Consider the following 21,070-nt stretch of genomic DNA (forward strand, 5'->3'; position numbering starts at 1 on the left):
AGAAGACCTTAATAGACATTTCTCCAAAGAAGACATACAGATGACCAACAGGCACATGAAAAGATACTCAACATCACTAATTATTAGAGAAATGCAAATCAAAACTACAATGAGGTACCACCTCACACCAGTTAGAATGGGCATCATCAGAAAATATACAAACAACAAATGCTGGAGAGGGTATGGAGAAAAGGGAACCTTCCTTCACTATTGGTAGGGATGTAAAGTGCAGCCACTATGGAGAACAGTATGGAGGTTTCTCAAAAAACTAAAAATAGAGTTGGCATATGATACAGCAGTCCCACTCCTGGGCATATATCCAGGTAAAACTATAATTCAAAAAGATACATGCACCCCTATGTTCATAGCAGCGCTGTTTGCAATAGCCAAGACATGGAAGCAACCTAAAAGTCCATCGACAGATGAATGGATAAAGAAGATGTGGTACATATATACAATGGAATACAATTCAGCCATAAAAAAGACTGAAATAATGCCATTTGGCATTGCCTAGAGATTATCATACCAAGTGAAGTAAGTCAGAAGGAGAAAGACAAATACCATATGATATCACTTATGTGTGGAATCTAAAATATGATACAAATGAACCTATCTACAAAACAGAAACAGACTCACAGACATAGAGAACAGACTTGTGGTTGCTGAGGAGGGTGGGAGGGAGAGGGATGGACTGGGAGTTTGGGGTTAGTAGATGCAAACTATTACATTTAGAATGGATAAACAACAAGGTTGTAGTGTATAGCACAGGGAACTCTATTCAATATCCTGTGATAAACCATAATAGAAAAGAATATGAAAAACAATGTGTATATATATATATATATATAAACTGAATTACTTTGCTGTATAGCAGAAATTAACATATTGTGAATCAACTATACTTCAATAAAATAATTTTTTTAATTAATTTAATTTAATTTAATTTAATTAATTTAAAATTAATTTTGTTAAGTGAAAAAAGCCAGGCACAAAAGAGCACACAACTGTATGGTTTGTTCCCTATGTATGAAATCCACAGATCAACAGAGCTAACCTACATTGACAGAAATCAGAAAGTGGTTGCCAAGGCTTGGGGGTGGGTGTGGGGAGGGGAATTGACTGGAAAGGGCCATAAGGGACCTTGCTGGAGTGATGGAAATGTTTAATATCTTGTTTTCTTGAAAGGTAGTTAAATGCCTATATACAATTGTTAACATTCATCAAACTGAACACAAGTTCTGTGCATTTTATGATATCTTAATTATCCTTCAGTTAAAAAACAAGAAACAAGCCATATAGAAAGCTATGAGATGTAGAATTATTGTTGCAGAAAATTAAACCAGTGGTGTGGAGAACAAAGTTGACCAAAGATCAAAGGGGGTGTTTGAGCATGATCCACATGGAGGGCAGAGAGCACAGCACCAGCACATGGGATTTTCCTGACCAAGGTTCCAGAACTAATGGAACAGAAACAATAATAAGAGCTCTGAAGGATAAATCTTTTCTGAGGTTAAGAAAGAACCAAGTATCATATTGCAAGAACTTACCCTGTTCTAGGCTAAACCATAATTGAACTCATTATGGCAAAATATTTGAATTATAAAGAAAAAGAAAAAAAGTTCTAAAACATTGAGGCAGGGGGAAAAGTCAGTTATCAATAAAACAAAAACCAATTTGGTTGCAGTTGTTTTTGTTGGCCCACAAAATATCAAGAACAGGAGTTTGGAGACAACGTGGTTGTTATTCAAGAATATTATACTGGACCACATTCTCCCTCATGTGTGAAGGCAACAAAATTCTCAGATGTACAAAGGTTTGGAAAATATTCTCCCCATGAACCCTTTGAAGAAATTAGTTGAAAATCTTTCTCATTCAATGAGTAATGAGGCAAAATGAAGGATCATGGTATAGAGGAGTAATGGTACAACAGGATGTCAGGGAAGGCTAAAATCATTTAAAACAGGAATAAGAAAAAAATTGTAAAGGAGTTTAAAAAATGATAGTAAAAGTCAATGTATTTCAAGAGAGAATACACACAATGTTAAAAGTAATATCCTTGGGCTTCCCTGGTAACGCAGTGGTTGAGAGTCCGCCTGCCGATGTAGGGGACATGGGTTCGTGCCCCAGTCTGGGAAGATCCCACATGCCACGGAGCGGCTAGGCCCGTGAGCCATGGCTGCTGAGCCTGCACTCCGCAACGGGAGAGGCCACAACAGTGAGAGGCCCACGTACCGCAAAAAAAAAAAAAAAAAAAAAAAAGTAATATCCTTTTAAAAAAACTATCAGACTGTGAGTCTTAAACTGCTCTAAAAACAAAGTCTTAATAAACAACAACAACAAAACATTTAAATAAATCAAAATGGCAACATAAATCAAGGTGTTTCCCTCTGTTTGGGCAGAGGTTCCTGGGACCTGAATATATGATGCTTTTTAAAAAAAATTTTTATTGGAGTATAGTTGATTTATAATGTTGTGCTGGTTTCAGGTGTACAGCAAAGTGAATCAGTTTTACATATATCCACTTTTTCAGATTCTTTTCCCATATAGGCTATTAGAGCATTGAGTAGAGTTCCCTTTGCTATACAGTAGGTCCTTATTAGTTATCTATTTTATATATAGTACTGTGTATGTATGATGCTATTTTTGAAACTGCATGTCAGGTCCTTCCGTTTTGGTATTTTCCCTATATCATCTGAACATCTTCAATATTTTATCATAAAATTTTAAAATAATATACGGGCTACAAGAAGAACCTTCCAAGTACTAAAAATTATTCTACTTTCTGATTTTCTTAACAGAAACTGAGAAGTTGTGGTTTATGTGTAAGGTTGAGAGGATGAAGATATATTTGGCAAGTGGGAGCAAAATTATAAGTGTATAAAATTCTTTGTCTCAGAAAAAAAAAAGGACATAACAAATTACCAAAAAAACAGTAACCTGAAAAAAAAAATGCAACAAGTCTACCAAACGTAAGGTAGATAGCTAGTGGGAAGCAGCCGCATAGCACAGGGAGATCAGCTCTGTGCTTTGTGACCGCCTGGAGGGGTGGGATAGGGAGGGTGGGAGGGAGGGAGATGCAAGAGGGAAGAGATATGGGAACATATGTATATGTATAACTGATTCACTTTGTTATAAAGCAGAAACTGACACACCATTGTGAAGCAATTATACTCCAATAAAGATGTAAAAAAAAAAGGACCTACAAATTCATCAAAACAACATACATGGAGCCAGGATTCCACTTGCTAGGGACAAATTCCTATCCTTCTAACTTACTTCAATTAATCCCAAAGCAACATTCTTTGATGAACTTGTAGACTCCAATCCAATGTTTACCTGCGATTTCACAATCCATTATTCCCTTCCTAATTTAAGTATCTTAGATGCCAGAGTACTCACTATAATCATTCCCTTGGAACTTCCTCGTTTCTCATGCCCCCCTTGTTTTCTTTGTATTTACTTTCGAAAAGTCCAACCCCCTTAGTTGTCTCAACTATTTCCCTTCTCAGTGTTTACAGCTGAGCAGCTGGATGTGGCTGGAAAAAAATTTTCTAGTGGTTTCATTTTAAATGTTGCTCTCAAATCTTAAGTGGCCCTTAGCCCTACCCAAATAGACAATCATGTTCCTCTAATATGTCCCCATATTCCAAGACAGACTTATCTCATTTCTTCCTAAACATTTAATCCCAAATCATACCCTCCTCACTTCCAGCTAATGGCCTTATCTCATAAGTCTGAGAAAATAGAAACAATCAGAAGCCCTACCTACATGTTCCCCACCACCGAATTTACATACCTTCCTCCATCTGCTTCCATTTTCTCTTCTTTTCCTTGCTATAGCTGAAAAAATTTCTCTTCAAATCTAAGGCAAAAACTAAAATACTCTGAGGTGTGTTCTGTACTTTCTCCTCTCCCATGATCTCAATAAATTAATTCCACTGGTCACTAACTCTCCTGCATCATTGTTATCTCCTCCCTACCGGATCATTCCTTCAGGATACAAACATTCTCTAGTATCTCCTGATCTTTTAAGCAAAGACATGAAGAAAACCACTCTCTTAATTAGACATCCTCTTCTGGCTCCTGCCCCACCTCTCTATTCCCCTTCACAGCAAAACCTCTTCGATGAGTGGGTACCCACACTGCTACCACTTCCTAGGCACTCTTTCATTCCTCCACCCACTTCAGCCTGGCTTCTTACCACCCTCCATCATAACGAACCTTGTCCTTTCTCCCCTGAGCTGTTACCACTGTGATCTCTTTTGCTGCCAACTCCAAAGGACACCAGTCTGTCCTTAACACACTGGACTTCTCCTTGTCCCAACAATCTTACCTTGGATTCAGTGAAACCACACTGTTTAGGTTCTCTTCTTCCTCTCTTGCCTGCCCTTCTTCATCTTCTCTAAAAGCCCCTTCTCTTCCTGGCTATTCAAAAGCTTTCCTCAAGACTCAGTCCTAGGCTCTCTCCTGTTTTCACTTTCTTCTTAGGAGTTATCATCTGCAACCATGGCTTTACATGATTACATATATGCAGATGACTCAGATTTTTATATCCAGCCCAGACTCCTCTTTGAATTCCAAACCTGTATTTTCAATTGCTTACTTTCTCCTTTATCTTTGACCCCTCCTCATAGAATCCCCAAACTTCATTATACCCTCGAACGCATTTAAGCCTGGTTCTCTTAAATACGTCTCTGTCTCAGAGAACTCAATTTCTCAAAGTAAAACCTTGGGCATTGTTTTGGGGACCTTCTCCCTCACCCCTTCCCCATGTTTAAGCCAGTACAATATCCAGCCTCATGACTTCTTAATATCTCCTGAATCCATCCTCTTTTCCCATATTAGCTACCACCACCTGATGCAAGCTGCCATTACTTCCTGAACTCCTGCATTAGCTTCCTAATCAGTCTCATATTCATCCTGGGCCCTTCTAATCCAGTCTCCTGTCTTCAAAAGTATCGCAATGAAAATATGACCATTTCACTCCCTCCTGATTACCACCTTCAGTGGGATTTTGAATATGCAAACCTCTTTACAAGGCCACAAAGTCTTGCATGCTGTGACACCTCTCCATCTCCCAGCCTCACCTCGCACTACTCTTTCCTCCCTACAGTGCTATCTTTTAATCCCCTGCATGAATCACACTCCCTTCTGCGAAAAGACCTTTGTACCTTCTGTTCCTCAGCCAGGAATACCCTTTACGTCTCTCTAAACATGGCTGAGTTCTCATTTTCGTCCAGGTTTAAATGTCATTGACTTAACAAGGTCTTCTCTGACCATCCTGACTAAATGAGCTTTCTGGAGGACCTTCAAGATGGTGGAGGAGTAAGACGTGGAGATCACCTTCCTCCCCACAAATACATCAAAAATATATCTACATGTGGAACAACTTCTACAGAACACTTTCTGAATGCTGGCAGAAGACCTCAGACCTCCCAAAAGGCAAGAAGCTCCCCACGTACCTGGATAGGGCAAAAAAAAAAAGAAACACCAGAGACAAAAGAATAGGGATGGGACCTGCACCTCTGGGAGAGAGCTGTGAAGGAGGAAAAGTTTCCACACACTAGGAAGCCCCTTCACTGGAGGAGACGGGGGGTGGGTGGGCAGGGGGAAGCTTCGGAGCTGCGGAGGAGAGCGCAGCAACAGGGGTGCGGAGGGCAAAGTAGAGAGATTCCCACACAGAGGATCAGTGCTGACCAGCACTCACCAGCACGAGGGCTTGTCTGCTCACCCACCGGGGTGGGTGGGGCTTGGGCTTTGGAGGTCAGAGCCCAGGGAGAGGACTGGGGTTGGCTGTGTGAACACAGCCTGAGGTGGGGGCTAGTGCGACACAGCTAGCCAGGAGGGAGTCGGGGAAAATGTCTGGACCTGCCTAAGAGGCAAGAGACTGTTGTTTTGGGGTGTGTGAGGAGAGGGGATTCCTTCCCTGTCTGCCCACAGAAGGCAGAGCACCCCCTAAATGAGCTCCAGAGATGGGTGCAAGCTGCGGCTATCAGCATGGACACCAGCGATGGGCATGAAATGCGAAGGCTGCTGCTGCAGCCACCAGGAATCCTGTGTGCAAGCACAGGTCACTGTCCACACCTCCCCTCCTGGGAGCCTGTGCAGCTTGCCACTGCCAGGTTCCTGTGATCCAGGGACAACTTCCCCGGGAGAACACACGGCGCGCCTCAGGCTGGTGCAACGTCATGCTGGCCTCTGCCGCCACAGGCTCGCCCCACATTCCGTACCCCTCCCTCCCCTGGCCTGAGTGAGCCAGAGCCCCCCAGTGAGCCGCTCCTTTAACCCCCTCCTGTCTGGGTGAAGAACAGATACCAGAGGGTGACATACATGCAGAGGCGGGGCCAAATCCAAAGCTGAATGCCAGGAGCTGTGCGAACAAACAAGAGAAAGGGAAATCTCTCCCAGCAGCCTCAGGAACAGCGGATTAAATCTCCACAGTCAACTTGATGTACCCTGCACCTGAGCAATGCCAGAATAGACAACAAATCATCCCAACACTGAGGCAGTGGACTTTGGGAGCAACTGTAGACTTGGGGTTTGCTGTATGAGTCAGACTAATTTCTGATTTTTATGTTTATCTTAGTATAATTTTTAGTGCTTGTTATCATCGGTGGACTTGTTTACTGGTTTGGTTGCTCTTTTTTATTACGTTAAAACTTTTTAAATTTTAATATATTTTTATTTTAATAACTTTCTTTTCTTCTCTTCTTCTCTCTCGCACGCTCCCTCTCTCTCCCTCTCTCTCTCTCTCTCTCTTTTCTCACTTTTCTTCTGAACTGTGTACCTAGCAGGGTCATGGTGCTCCAGCCAGGTGTCAGGCCTGGGCCTCTGAGGTGGGAGAGCTGAGTTCAGCACACTGGACCACCAGAGGCCTCACAGCTCCACATAATATCAATTGACAAGAGCTCTCCCAGAGCTCTGTCTCAATGTTAAGACCCAGCTCCACTCAACAACCAGCAAGCTCCAGTGCCGGACACTCCATGCAAAACAACTAGTAAGACAGGAACACAACACAACCCATTAGCATAGAGGCTGCCTAAAATCATAATAAGGTCACAAACACCCCAAAACACACCACCGGACACAGTCCTGCCCACCAGAAAGACAAGATCCAGCCTCATTGACTGGAACACAGGCACCAGTCCCCTCCACCAGGAAGCACAGACAACCAACAGAACCAACCTTACCAACTGGGTGCAGGCACCAAAAAACGGGGAACTACGAACCTGTAGCCTGCGAAAAGGAGACCCCAAACATAGTTAAGCAAAATGAGAAGACAGAGAAATACGTAGAAGATGAAGGAGCAAGGTAAAAACCCACCAAACCAAACAAATGATGAGGAAATAGGCAGTCTACCTGAAAAAGAATTCAGAGTAATGATAGTAAAGATGATCAAAAATCCTGCAAATAGAATGGAGAAAATACAAGAAACATTTAACAAGAACCTAGAAGAACTAAAGAACAAACAAACATTGTGTTGTGATGAACAACACAATAAATGAAATTTAAAATTCTCTAGAAGGAATCAATAGCTGAATAACTGAGGAAGAGAAACGGATAAGTGACCTGGAAGATAAAATAGTGGAAATAACTACCGCAGAGCAGAATAAAGAAAAAAGAATGAAAAGAATTGTGGACAGTCTCAGAGACCTCTGGGACAACACTAAATGCACCAACATTCGAATTATAGGGGTCCCAGAAAAAGAGGAGAAAAAGAAAGGGACTGAGAAAATATATGAAAAGATTACAGTTGAAAACTTCCCTAATACGGGAAAAGAAATAGTCAACTCCAGGAAGTGCAGAGAGTCCCATACAGGATAAATCCAAGGAGAAACATGCCAAGACACATACTAATCAAACTATCAAAAATTAAACACAAAGAAAAAATATTAAAAGCAGCAAGGGAAAAGCAAAAAAATAATATACAAGGGAATCCCATAAGCTTAACAGCTGATTTTTCAGCAGAAACTCTGCAAGCCAGAAGGGAGTGGCAGGACATATTTAAAGTGATGAAAAGGGAAAATCTACAACCAGTATTACCCAGAAAGGATCTCATTCAGATTTGACGGAGAAATTAAAACCTTTACAGACAAGCAAAAGCTAAGAGAATTCAGCACCACCAAACCAGCTTTACAACAAATGCTAAAGGAACTTCTCTAGGCAGGAAACACAAGAGAAGGAAAAGACCTACAAAAACAAACCTAAAACAATTAAGAAAGTGGTAATAGGAACATACATATTGAAAATTACCATAAATGTAAATGGATTAAATGCTCCAACCAAAAGACACAGACTGGCTGAATGGATACAAAAACAAGACCCATATATATGCTGTCTAAAAGAGACCCACTTCAAACCTAGGGACACATACACACTGAAAATGAGGGGATGGAAAAAGATATTCTATGCAAATGGAAATCAAAAGAAAACTGAAGTAGCAATTCTCATATCAGACATAACAGACTTCAAAATAAAGACTATTACAAGAGACAAAGAAAAACACTATATAATGATCAAAAGATCAATCCAAGAAGAAGATATAACAATTGTAAATATTTACACACCCAACATAGGAGCACCTCAATACTTAAGGCAAATGCTAACAGCCATAAAAGGGGAAATCAACAGTAACACAAACATAGTTGGGGACTTTAACATCCCACTTTCACCAATGAACAGATCATCCAAGATTAAATAAGGAAACACAAGTTTTTAATGATACATTAAACAAGATGGACTTACTTGATATTTATAGGACATTCCATCCCCAAACAACAGAATACACTTTCTTCTCAATTGCTCATGGAACATTCTCCAGGATAGATCATATCCTGGTCGCAAATCAAGCCTTGGCAAATTAAATGAAATTGAAAGTGTATCAAGTATCTTTTCTGACCACAATGCTACTAGACTAGATATGAATTACAGGAAAAAATCTGTAAAAAATACAAACACATGGAGGCTAAACATTACACTAGTAAATAACCAAGTGATCACTGAATAAACCAAAGAGGAAATTAAAAAAAACCTAGAAACAAATGACAATGAAAACACAATGACCCAAAACCTATGGGATGCAGCAAAAGCAGTTCTAAGAAGGAAGTTTTTAGCAATATATCCCTACCTTAAGAGACAAGAAATATCTCAAATAAACAACCTAACCTTACACCTAAAGCAATTAGAGAAAGAAGAACAAAAGAAAACCCCAAGTTAGCAGAAGGAAAAAAATCATAAAGATCATATCAGAAATAAATGAAAAAGAAGGAAACAATAGCAAAATGACTAATGATAAGCCATTAGTCATACTCATCAAGAAAAAAAGGGAGAAGACTCAAATCAACAGAACTAGAAATGAAAAAGCAGAAGTAACACCTGACACTGCAGAAATAGAAAGGATCATGAGAGATTACTACAATGAACTATATGCCAATAAAGTAGACAACCTGGAGGAAATGGACAATTTCTTAGAAGAGCACAACTTTTGGAGACTGTACCGGGAAGAAATAGAAAATATAAACAGACTAATCGCAAGCACTGAAATTGAAACTGTGATTAAAAATCTTCCAACAAACAAAAGCCCAGGACCAGATGGCTTCCTTCACAGGCAAATTCTATCAAACATTTAGAGAAGAGCTAACACCTATCCTTCTCAAACTCTTCCAAAATATAGCAGAGGGAGGAAACTCTCAAACTCATTCTACGAGGCCACCATCACCCTGATACAAAACTGGACAAAGATCACAAAAAAAGAAAAATGCAGGCCAATATCACTGATGAACATAGATGCAAAAATCCTCAACAAAATACTAGCAAACAGAATCCAGCAGCACATTAAAAGGATCATACACCATGATCAAGTGGGGTTTATCCCAGGATTGCAAGGATTCTTCAATATACGCAAATCAATCAATGTAATACACCATATTAACTAATTGAAGAAAAACCATATGATCATCTCAATAGATGCAGAAAAAGCTTTCAACAAAATTCAACACCCATTTATGATAAAAATCCTCAAGAAAGTAGGCATAGAGGGAACTTACCTCAATGTAATAAAGGCCATACATGACAAACCCACAGCCAACATGGTTCTCAATGGTGAAAAACTGAAACCATGTCCACTAAGATCAGTAACAAGACAAGGTTGCCCAGTCTCACCACTGTTATTCAACATAGTTTTGGAAGTTTTAGACACAGCAATCAGAGAAGAAAAAGAAATAAAAGGAGTCCAAATCAGAAAAGGAGTAAAGCTGTCACTGTTTGCAGATGACATGATACTATACATAGGGAATCCTAAAGATGCTACCAGAAAACTACTAGAGCTAATCAATGAATTTGGTAAAGTAGCAGGATACAAAATTAATGCACAGAAATGTCTTGCATTCTATACACTAATGATGAAAACTCTGAAAAAGAAATTTAAAAAACACTCCCATTGGGCTTCCCTGGTGGCGCAGTGGTTGAGAGTCCGCCTGCCGATGCAGGGGACATGGGTTCGTGTCCCAGTCCAGGAGGATCCCACATGCCACGGAGCAGCTGGGCCCGTGAGCCATGGCTGCTGGGCCTGCGCGTCCGGAGCCTGTGCTCCGCAACGGGAGAGGTCACAGCACGGAGAGGCCTGCGTACTGCAAAAAAAAAAAAAAAAAACAAACAAACTCCCATTTACCATTGCAACAAGAACAATAAAATACCTAGGAATAAACCTACCTAGGCAGACAAAAGACCTGTATGCAGAAAACTATAAGACACTGATGAAAGAAATTAAAGATGATACAAACAGATGGAGAGATATACCAAGTTCTTGGATTGCAAGAATCAATATTGTGAAAATGACTACAGTATCCAAAGCAATCTACAGATTCAGTGCAATCCCTATCAAATTACTAATGGCATTTTTCACAGAACTAGAACAAAAATTTTCACAATTTGTATGGAAACACAAAAGACCCAAATAGCCAAAGCAATCTTGAGAAACAAATTGAAGCTGGAGGAATCAGGCTCCCGGACTTCAGACTATACTACAAAGCTACAGTAATCAAGATAGTATGGTACTGGCACAAAAACAGAAATACAGATCAATGGAACAGGATACAAAGATAAATCCACACACATGTGGTCACCTTATCTTGGATAAAAGAGAATATACAATGGAGAAAATACGGTCTCTTCAGTAAGTGGTGCTGGGAAAAGTGGACAGCTACATGTAAAAGAAGGAAATTAGAATACTTCCTAACACTATACACAAAAATAAACTCAAAATGGATGAAAGACCTAAATGTAAGGCCAGAGAGTATAAAATTCTTAGAGGAAAACACAGGCAGAACACGCTATGACATAAATCACAGCAAGAATCTTTTTGACCCACCACCTAGAGAAATGGAAATAAAAACAAACAAATGGGACCTAATGAAACCTAAAAGCTTTTGTACAGCAAAGGAAACCATAAACAAGACAAAAAGACAACCCTCAGAATGGGAGAAAGTTTTTGCAAATGAAGCAACTGACAAGGGATTAATCTCCAAAATATACAAGCAGCTCATGCAGCTCAATATAAAAAAAACCCAAACAACTCAATCCAAAAATGGGCAGAAGACCTAAATAGACATTTCTCCAAAAAAGATATACAGATTGCCAAGAAACACATGAAAGGATGCTCAACATCACTAATCATTCAAGAAATGCAAATCAAAACCACAATGAGGTATCACCTCACATTTGTCAGAATGGACATCATCAAAAAATCTACAAACCATGAATGCTGGAGAAGGTGTGGAGAAAAGTAAACCCTCTTACACTGTTGGTGGGAATGTAAATTGATACAGCCACTGTGGAGAACAGTATGGAGGGTCCTTAAAAAAACTAAAATAGAACTACTGTATGACCCAGCAATCCCACTATTGGGCATATACCCTGAGAAAACCATAATTCAAAAAGAGTCATGTACCACAATGTTCATTGCAGCTCTATTTACAATAGCCAGGACATGGAAGCAACCTAAGTGTTTGTCGACAGATGAATGGATAAAGAAGATGTGGGACATATATACAATGGAATATTACCCAGCCATAAAAAGAAATGAAATTGCGTTATTTGTAGTGAGGTGGATGGACCTAGAGTCTGTCATACAGTGTGAAGTAAGTCAGAAAGAGAAAAATACCGTATGCTAACACATATATATGGAATCTAAAAAAAAAAAAAAAAAAGGTTCTGAAGAACCTAGGGGCAGGACAGGAATAAAGACGCAGATGTAGAGAATGGACTTGAGGACATGGGGAGGGGGAAGGGTAAGCTGGGACAAAGTGAGAGAGTAGCATTGATATATATATACTACCAAGTGTAAAACAGACAGCTAGTGGGAAGCAGCTGCATGGCACAGGGAGATCAGCTCGGTGCTTTGTGACCACCTAGAGGGGTGGGATAGGGAGGGTGGGAGGGAGGCTCAAGAGGGAGGAGATATGGGGACATGTGTATGCATATAGCTGATTCACTTTGTTGTACAGCAGAAACTAATACAACATTGTATAGCAATTATACTCCAATAAAGATGTTGAAGAAAAAAAAAGAATTACTCTAGAAAATAAAATTTGTTTATTTACCTATTTGACAATAAGTAAATAAATGGGCTTTCTACCTCCATTTTCTTTATCACTAACTGAACACAGTTTATAGTTAATATTTGTTTGTTTATGTCTCTTTTCCTTCTCCACTAGATAGTAAGCTCATGTGGAACCTGTAACTTTCATTTATGAGTGCTTAAATAAATCAGGCACATAGAAGGTGCTTAGTAAATTTGTCAGTAAATGGATGAATGCATAAGATGAACACACACATATAAAATTACTTCCTTTTATTTTTCTATTGCCCTGTTGCTCAAGTTTTTACTCTTATACAGTTTTCTTAGCTTCTTCTTGTAATAAATAATATCCTTATATTGACTCTGGCAAGGACGTGATAGTGCCACTCTTTTTCATGATAGTAGAGGTGGCATGGGGTTAGGGAACAGATTTTCTGAGAAAAAGCACCCATTTTCTTCCCTCCACCATTCTCCCATGCAATTTCTACCCTTTGGTCCTCATTCCCCAGCACTTACGTTATTTAACTGGATTTTCTCAGCAACTGTTAAGATAAATGATGTTATTTCTATTTTCTGAGAAAATTGAGGGTCATAAGTACTGAGTAACAATCAAAGGTCAACAAAGCAAAAAACAGTCCAAATCCACAGTTTAAAACCAGGTCGGTAAAATGTGGAAGTTCACCGTTTCTTTTTCCAGCCTATCACTCTGTCTCTTGTTATGGATAAAGTGCGGATTCTACCTACATTACATGTGCTGTAGAGGGAAGAAGAAGCCTCCCAGGCTTAGCTCACTGGGCAGGGCAGGGATCGGGAAGTTAGTATCATGCTGGAAATTCTTCGAAGAAAAGCTTGACTCTTACACATATGGTTCTGACTAAATATCGTTTGTGTGGTCCAGGGTTCATTCTTTCATCTGCCCAGTATTGTTCCATGTTGGAAGCTACTTCATTAACAACATCCAGAAGAATAAAGGATGATTAAGTCATCTTATAAGTCAGCAACATAAGATGGCTCTCAAAATTTTCTCAATAAATTACATAGCATTATTTCCTAATCTATCCTTATTCTTTCTAAATGGATAGTTCTGGTTAGATACTGAGGAAAAGACTACTTTCTGTCATATTTTATAAAACCTGTTTTTATAACTGCAAGTATTTAAATCTTCCATGTTCACACCATCCTAACAGCATTGCTTTTGTTTTTCTGTTTCATTCCACTCTTCACCCACATATTTTGAAATATATATTCAATCTTTACATATTTCCATACCATGTAGTGATAGCATTTTATTCTGCTTTTAGACTGAACATTTTCTTTGTTCTGGTAATAAAGAATCAGTAGACAAAGTATTTCAAAGCTTAATGTGCATTATTCCCAAATTGTATTTGTTTTCTTAGTTTGATGCTATGATAAAATGAAAGGCTAATTGATGGTTACTGTATACTAAAGTGGACAAACTAAGTAGATGAATAAAAGTTGTCAAGGAACTGGATGATCTTCTGGCAATACTATTCTGGCTAAAGAAAAGTATTAAAAAAAAAAAATCATACGGCCTTCCCTGCTGGCACAGTGGTTGAGAGTCCGCCTGCCGATGCAGGGGACATGGGTTCGTACCCCGGTCCAGGAAGATCCTACATGCCGCAGAGCGGCTGGGCCCGTGAGCCATGGCTGCTGAGCCTGCGCGTCTGGAGCCTGTGCTCTGCAACGGGAGAGGCCACAACAGTGAGAGGCCCGCGTACCAAAAAAATAATAATAATAATAATACAAGTTTATCTAAAGACATGTAAGACAGTTGAACATAAAATTAAACTGCAATCTAGGATTATTAATAGGCTATTATTTTTTATCTTTGCAATATATATAGGCACTAACAATTATATATGTCTTCCTAGACATGACAGAAGGAACCCTTGAAATATAAAGTGTATTTTATAAGCTATAGATGTACTTTTCCTCTAATAAAACATGTAAACTTACTTGACATTTATTTATACAAACTCATTAAATAACTTCTATATTCATTCTTGTCAAAGGTAGTATTTCAATTTAATTATTAGGGACTTATTTAAATCACTATAAAAATCTCATTCCTCATCTAATGATGCCAGTGACAAATATAAAGCTGTCTATATCAGCATTGCTCATTTATTACACCAATTTTCCAGAATATATAGGTCATTCTAAAAGCTCTCCCTGAAAAAAATATAAAGTAGCTTTTTAATTCTCAAAGTTCTCATCAGAATTAAAATAGAGTTAGGTCAAGTTTTTAGAGCACAGAGCTGTGAGATTATCTTACATTATTTTTATTTATTTGAGTTTAGGGAATATTCTGAGATGTTTTTTCTCTTAACTTTATTAAACATTTGGGCATTGTACTGGGTTGAACTGTGCTCCCCCTACCACCTCCCCAAAAAAGAGATGTCTACCAGGAACATGTAAATGTAGCCTTATTTGGAATAAAGGTCTTTGCAGATGTAATTAAGGTAAGGATCTCAAGATGAAGTCATTCTGAATTAAGGTGAGTCCAGTAACAAATGTCCTTATAAAAGACAGACAATGAGAGGTACATAAAGACACAGAGGGAAGAAGGCCATTTAAAGATGGAGGCAGACATTGGAGTTATACTGCCACAAGCCGAGGAACGCCAGGAGCTGCCAGAAACTGGACGAAACTAGGAAAGATTCTTCCCTAGAGCCTTTGTAGGGTTGGTGGCCCTGCCAACACTTTAAGACTTCTGCCCTCCAAAACTGTGTGAGAATGAATTTCTGCTGTTTTAAACTACCACATCTCTGGTAATTTGTTGCAGCAGCCCTAGAAAACTAATAAAAGTATACATTTGATACTAACTACAGGTTTTGAATTCCTTTAAATGTTAGTCTGTGTATATTCTGTGTTTATATATAAGATCTTTTCTTTGAAGTATATTAAAGAATGAATGTCATTAAAAATAGAAAAAATCCTATACACCTAACATTCCATTTATCTCATAAAGTTACTGTTTTGGCTTTATTTTATCTACCACAGATGTGGCTGGTGGTTATTCATCTTCCATGCTTGATGCAATCAGAAGAGCAGTGATGGTTTCCAACATGCTTTCAATTAATAAGATAAATGAGAAAAGCCTCACCCTCAAAGAGGTCTTCAGACTAGCTACTCTTGGAGGCAGCCAAGGTAATGAGCATTTTATTTCTCACACGATGTACAACCATGCCAATCTGTGTCCTTCGCTGCAGTGTGAAGGCTCGTGATAGTGGCATCAGCAGGCACCCCCATATTCATGACTGTTGCATCTCATATAATATAACCAAAACTTAGCAAGTACACATTCAAGCATGTGATGGAGGCATCATTCTTTTAGCAAGTTCCCTGTTTTTGGCAGAAGAGATGTTCAGTATGCAATTATCATATTAATTGTTTTAACGGATACTTGCATGTGAGTTCTTTAAAATAATCAGTTTTTTTCCATTGAGTCAAGTAACATGCTCTCTATTGGCCTAATTAGTAATAATAATAATAATAATAACCAAGACTTATTGGGCCCTTACCATGTGATAGACACTATGCAACATGCTTTATGGATGCTGCTATTTAATCCTCAGAACCACTATTAATTCCATTTTACCAACAAGGTACCTGAGTGAGACTTACAACTGTCAAGCTACAGTGTGCCATGATTTGAATCCAGAAAATCTGATGCGAGAGTGCAGGATGTTACCCACTGCCTTCCACTGCAATATCTTCCTGTATAAATCTTAGCTTAGACTATGTATTTTGTTTATATACTTAAGTACACTAATTACCCAAGCCTCTTTCAAAGGAGAAAGATGGAGAAGTATAGTTGATTGATATGCAAATATTGTTCATCTCCTTTTCCCAGTTCTCATATGTAACTGTATTTTTACTGAAAAAATAGAAATTGGTTACTGTATTGCTTTCTGTCACTTTAAGTATTATAGTATAATCTGGATGGATGATAGTGAACATATCATGAAACCTTAGGTAGCTAGTGAGAAAAACACAGATCTTGAGACAGGTGTATATTTTTAATATATTTTAATATTTTTATATTTATGACATGTACCCTAGATCTTATAAATGAAGTATGATGGAGGCCAGGGTATCCTGGGAAGAGAAACTTCCTGGCTCTTCTCTGAATGTTCTGGGCTATGATGAATGCCATAAAGAACATTTCAAGAAAGAAAGCAAAGGTCATGCACTTTGCATTTCCCCCAGTCTGATGATTTCATTTTCTAAAGTTCCAAGTTTTAAAAGTTCTGTTCTTTTAACAAGTGTGACACTCCCTACCCCACCCCCGTTTTCACATCTGAGTTGTCCTACCATCTGATTTTCATGGTGCAAATGACTTGTATTTAAATAGTTCTTTTTTTATTCTAGGCTCTCTGTGAGTTGTTTCATCAGGATCCTGTATGCAACCAGGGCGGCATGGGGTGCTTACCAAATCATTTCTACCTTACTGTATAGCTTTCAAATCTATTTTCTGGGCCGCTGTTATGAAATTTCTTCTCCTTAGCTTGTGTCTCTACAAGAGTCTGAGTGAATGAGATGAATGCATCCGTGTTTAAAGTTGGCATCTTCCCCGCTTTACATTCACTCTCAAGATCAAGATGTGCATAAATCACCTTCACAGAGCCAACATTTGCTCCAAAGACAGTAAAACTGCATTTCCTAAAATGCATTTGAGTTGCTTACCAGCCCAGCTAGGCCTCTCTGAAATAATGTGAATTTAGATCAATTTACAATTCACTGACAGTAGTTGTGTTGTTTTTGGTTAGTTCATACCTGAACTCCCCAGGTTCTAACAAGTAGTCCAGTTAATTTATATATATATATATATATATATATACATACATAATACCATCAATTCCTGGCAAATGAACCTGGTTATCTGGCCTATTAAACACACAGTTTTATGTTGAATACAGTCAAAAACTCATGTTCGTCATGCTGTTTGTCAAGGGAAAAACGAAGTAGAGTGTAATCGATGAAGGAGGAGAAAATTTCCAGTGATTTTCTATTACGTTCAGTTCTTCCCCCCACAATCAGTGGAAGTCACCTAACCACTTTTAACGTTTCTAATTATGTTTGCACCTGTTTAAGAACTCTTTAGCTAAAAAAATCTTTTTCTTTTCTGAGAATAAAAGAGTTGCCCTTTAACCATTTAAGAACAAGCAAGATTTCTAAATCTGTGCTTAGAGCATTGCCAGAAGACTTCTGGATATCCATACTTAGAAACATAACGTAGTGGGTATTGTCTAATAGGAATATGGTGTCTAATATTTTCACATAGGACTGTATTCTGACAGTGACAGAATACAGCAAATACATGTAAAAATTCAAATAAGTAATGCTGCACTCCAGTTGACCTTTCTTTCATGCATGCTTCTATTTGGAACACTCTATCCAGATTCTGGCTTTAAGGAGCTTTAAATTCAATACCTTCATTGACCAGGAAAACCAACTACCCTCATCTTCTGAAACTAAACCATAAAAATGAGAGATGTTCTTCCTCGACATCCACTATTCATGGAATAAGAATTCTAGCTGGGAGATGGATCAAGTCAATAGACATTATTGACCTATGCCCTATTTTAGAGAACCATTCTTCTCTGGCAACGAGAAAATCTTTAAGGTTACAGAGAAATTAGTCTGCTTTCAAAAGCATTGGGACTCTTGAGTTATGAAAATCTATTTACTTTCAGAAGTGAATTTTTTCTATTCAAAGGATTTAAACTAAGGAACTTAGAATAAATATGCCTGCATTGAAAAATATGCAAAAAGATAATTATTTTTTTACTTACTTGAAGTTCATTTCACTGCCACAAAAATAGATCTTGTCAGCTATTTCATAGAACAAAAAGGGCAAGGAAAGGAGTTGGAATGTTGGAAGGAGAATAGGAGGGAAACAGAAAGATATTATGTCCATCATCATGTTTCTTAGAGAGGTGAATGGAAATCACAGACCAGTTCGACTGTGAAGGGAACTGATAGAGCTGAAACAGAGAGACAACATCAGAATTATGATCATGGTGTTGAAGAGAACTCTTTTTATTCTCAGATTTTGCTTTCCCTGTGCTTACTCTGCCTTCTGTAAGTCAAAGTCTTGTGACCTATTGGAATGCTTCACTATTAAGATACTAATTTTTTTCTAGTGACACACTGGGAGATTCTGTCCTTGCAAATTGGGATATTTGCATGGTCCGATGGCTAAAAATACTAACTGTTTATTAATTTATTCCATCCTGTAGCCCTGGGGCTGGATAGACAGATTGGAAACTTTGAAGTGGGCAAGGAATTTGATGCCCTCCTGATCAACCCCAAAGCATCTGACTCTCCCATTGACCTGTTTTATGGGGATTTTGTTGGTGATATTTCTGAGGTACGTAAAAGGAAGTTGATCAAAAAGCATTAATTTCATGAACTAGTCAGTCACAACAGCTTCCCTATAGAAAAAAAATAGACACTGAAACATTTATTGGAATGCAGGAGAATCTTATAAGGGAAGCTAGATCCTTTTTTTTAACATATTAATTCGAGTATAATTGCTTTACATTGATGTGTTAGTTGCTGCTGTATAACAAAGTGAATCAGCTATACGTATACATATATCCCCATATCCCCTCCCTCTTGCGTCTCCCTCCCACCGTACCCATCCCACCCCTCCAGGTGGTCACAAAGCATGAGCTGATCTCCCTGTGCTATGCGGCAGCTTCCCACTACCTATCTATCCCACGCCTGGTAGTGTACACAAGTCACTGCCACTCTCTCACTTCGTCTCATCTTACCCCTCCCATCCCCGTGTCCTCAAGTCCATTCTCTACATCTGCGTCTCTGTTTCTGTCCTGCCCCTAGGTTCTTCAGAACCGTTTTTTTTTTTTTTTAGATTCCATATATATGTGTTAGCATATGGTATTTGTTTTTCTCTTTCTGACTTACTTCACTCTGTATGACCACCTCACTACTAATAACTCAATTACTAATTGAGTACTAATTGAGTAATTAGTAATTACTACTAATAAACCTCACTACTAATAACCTCACTACTACTAGTAATTACTACTAATAACCTCACTGCTAATAACTCAATTTCGTTTCTTTTTATGGCTGAGTAATATTCCATTGTATACATGTGCCACATCTTCTTTATCCATTCATCTGTCGATGGATACGTAGGTTGCTACCCTGTCCTGGCTGTTTTATTTATTTTTTTTTTCCTTTTTTTTTTTTTAAATTAGTTTCTGCTTTATAACAAAGTGAATCAGTCATACATATACATCTGTTTCCACATCCCTTCCCTCATGCATCTCCCTCCCTCCCACCCTCCCCACCCCACCCCTCCAGGCGGTCACAAAGCACCGAGCTGATCTCCCTGCTGGCTGTTTTAAATAGTGCTGCAGTGAACATTGTGGTACATGACTCCTTTTGAATTATGGTTTTCTCAGGGTATATGCCCAGTAGTGGGATTGCTGGGTCATATGGTAGCTCTATTTTTAGCTTTTTGAGGAACCTCCACACTGTTCTCCGTAGTGGCTGTATCAATTTACATTCCCATCAACAGTGCAAGAGGGTTCCCTTATCTCCACACCCTCTCCACCATTTATTGTTTGTAGATTTTTTGATGATGCCCATTCTAGCGGGTGTGAAGTGATACCACATTGTAGTTTTGATTTGCGTTTCTCTAATGATTAGTGATGTGGAGCATCCTTTCAAATGTTTCTTGGCAATCTGTATATCTTCTTTGGAGAAATGTCTATTTAGATCTTCTGCCCATTTTTGGATGGTTGTTTTTTTGATATTGAACTGCATGAGCTGCTTGTATATTTTGGAGATTAATCCTTTGTCAGTTGCTTTGTTTGCAAATATTTTCTCCCACTGTGCGGGCTGTCTTTTTGTCTTGGTTATGGTTTCCTTTGTTGTGCAAAAGCTTTTAAGTTTCATTAGGTCCCATTTGTTTATCTTTGCTTTTATTTCCATCTCTCTAGGAGGTGGGTCAAAAAGGATCTTGCTGTGATTTATGTCATAGAGTATTCTGCCTGTGTTTTCCTCTAAGAGTTTTATAGTGTCTGGCCTTAAATTTAGGTCTTTAATCTATTTTGAGTTTATTTTTGTGTATGGTGTTAGGGAGTGTTCTAATTTCATTCTTTTACATGTAGCTGTCCAGTTTTCCCAGCACCACTTATTGAAGAGGCTGTCTTTACTCCATTGTATATTCTCCTTTATCAGAGATAAGGTGACCATATGTGCGTGGATTTATCTCTGGGATTTCTGTCCTGTTCCATTGATCTGTATTTCTGTTTTTGTGCCAGTACCATACTATCTTGATTACTGTAGCTTTGTAGTATAGTCTGAAATCAGAGAGTCTGATTCCTCCAGCTCCGTTTTTCTTTCTCAAGATTCTGTTGGCTATTCCGGGTCTCTTGTGTTTCCATACAAATTGTGAAATTTTTTGTTCTAGTTCTGTGGAAAATGAAATAG

General features: G+C 38.6%; 1 protein-coding gene and 1 long non-coding RNA gene across 4 annotated transcripts in view; one reads left to right on the top strand and one right to left on the bottom strand.

Moving 5' to 3' along the window:
- The window catches only part of GDA (guanine deaminase), a gene marked incomplete at both ends in the record, with an annotated part of 145,315 nt that overhangs the window by 113,566 nt on the left and 10,679 nt on the right, over positions 1 to 21,070 (top strand). For all 3 annotated transcript variants that reach the window (XM_082615578.1, XM_082615576.1, XM_082615577.1), the window contains 2 exons: positions 15,602 to 15,748; positions 18,844 to 18,974. In XM_082615578.1, the coding sequence (XP_082471704.1) occupies positions 15,602 to 15,748; positions 18,844 to 18,974 (278 nt within the window). The remainder of the gene's footprint in view (positions 1 to 15,601; positions 15,749 to 18,843; positions 18,975 to 21,070) is intronic.
- LOC309801177 overlaps positions 1 to 21,070 on the bottom strand; it is a 125,841-nt gene that overhangs the window by 25,734 nt on the left and 79,037 nt on the right. The window lies entirely within an intron of this gene.

The sequence above is a fragment of the Mesoplodon mirus genome (genome assembly GCF_964341445.2).
Source record: "Mesoplodon mirus genome assembly, chromosome: 1".
In the NCBI taxonomy this organism is placed as follows: Eukaryota; Metazoa; Chordata; class Mammalia; order Artiodactyla; family Ziphiidae; genus Mesoplodon; species Mesoplodon mirus.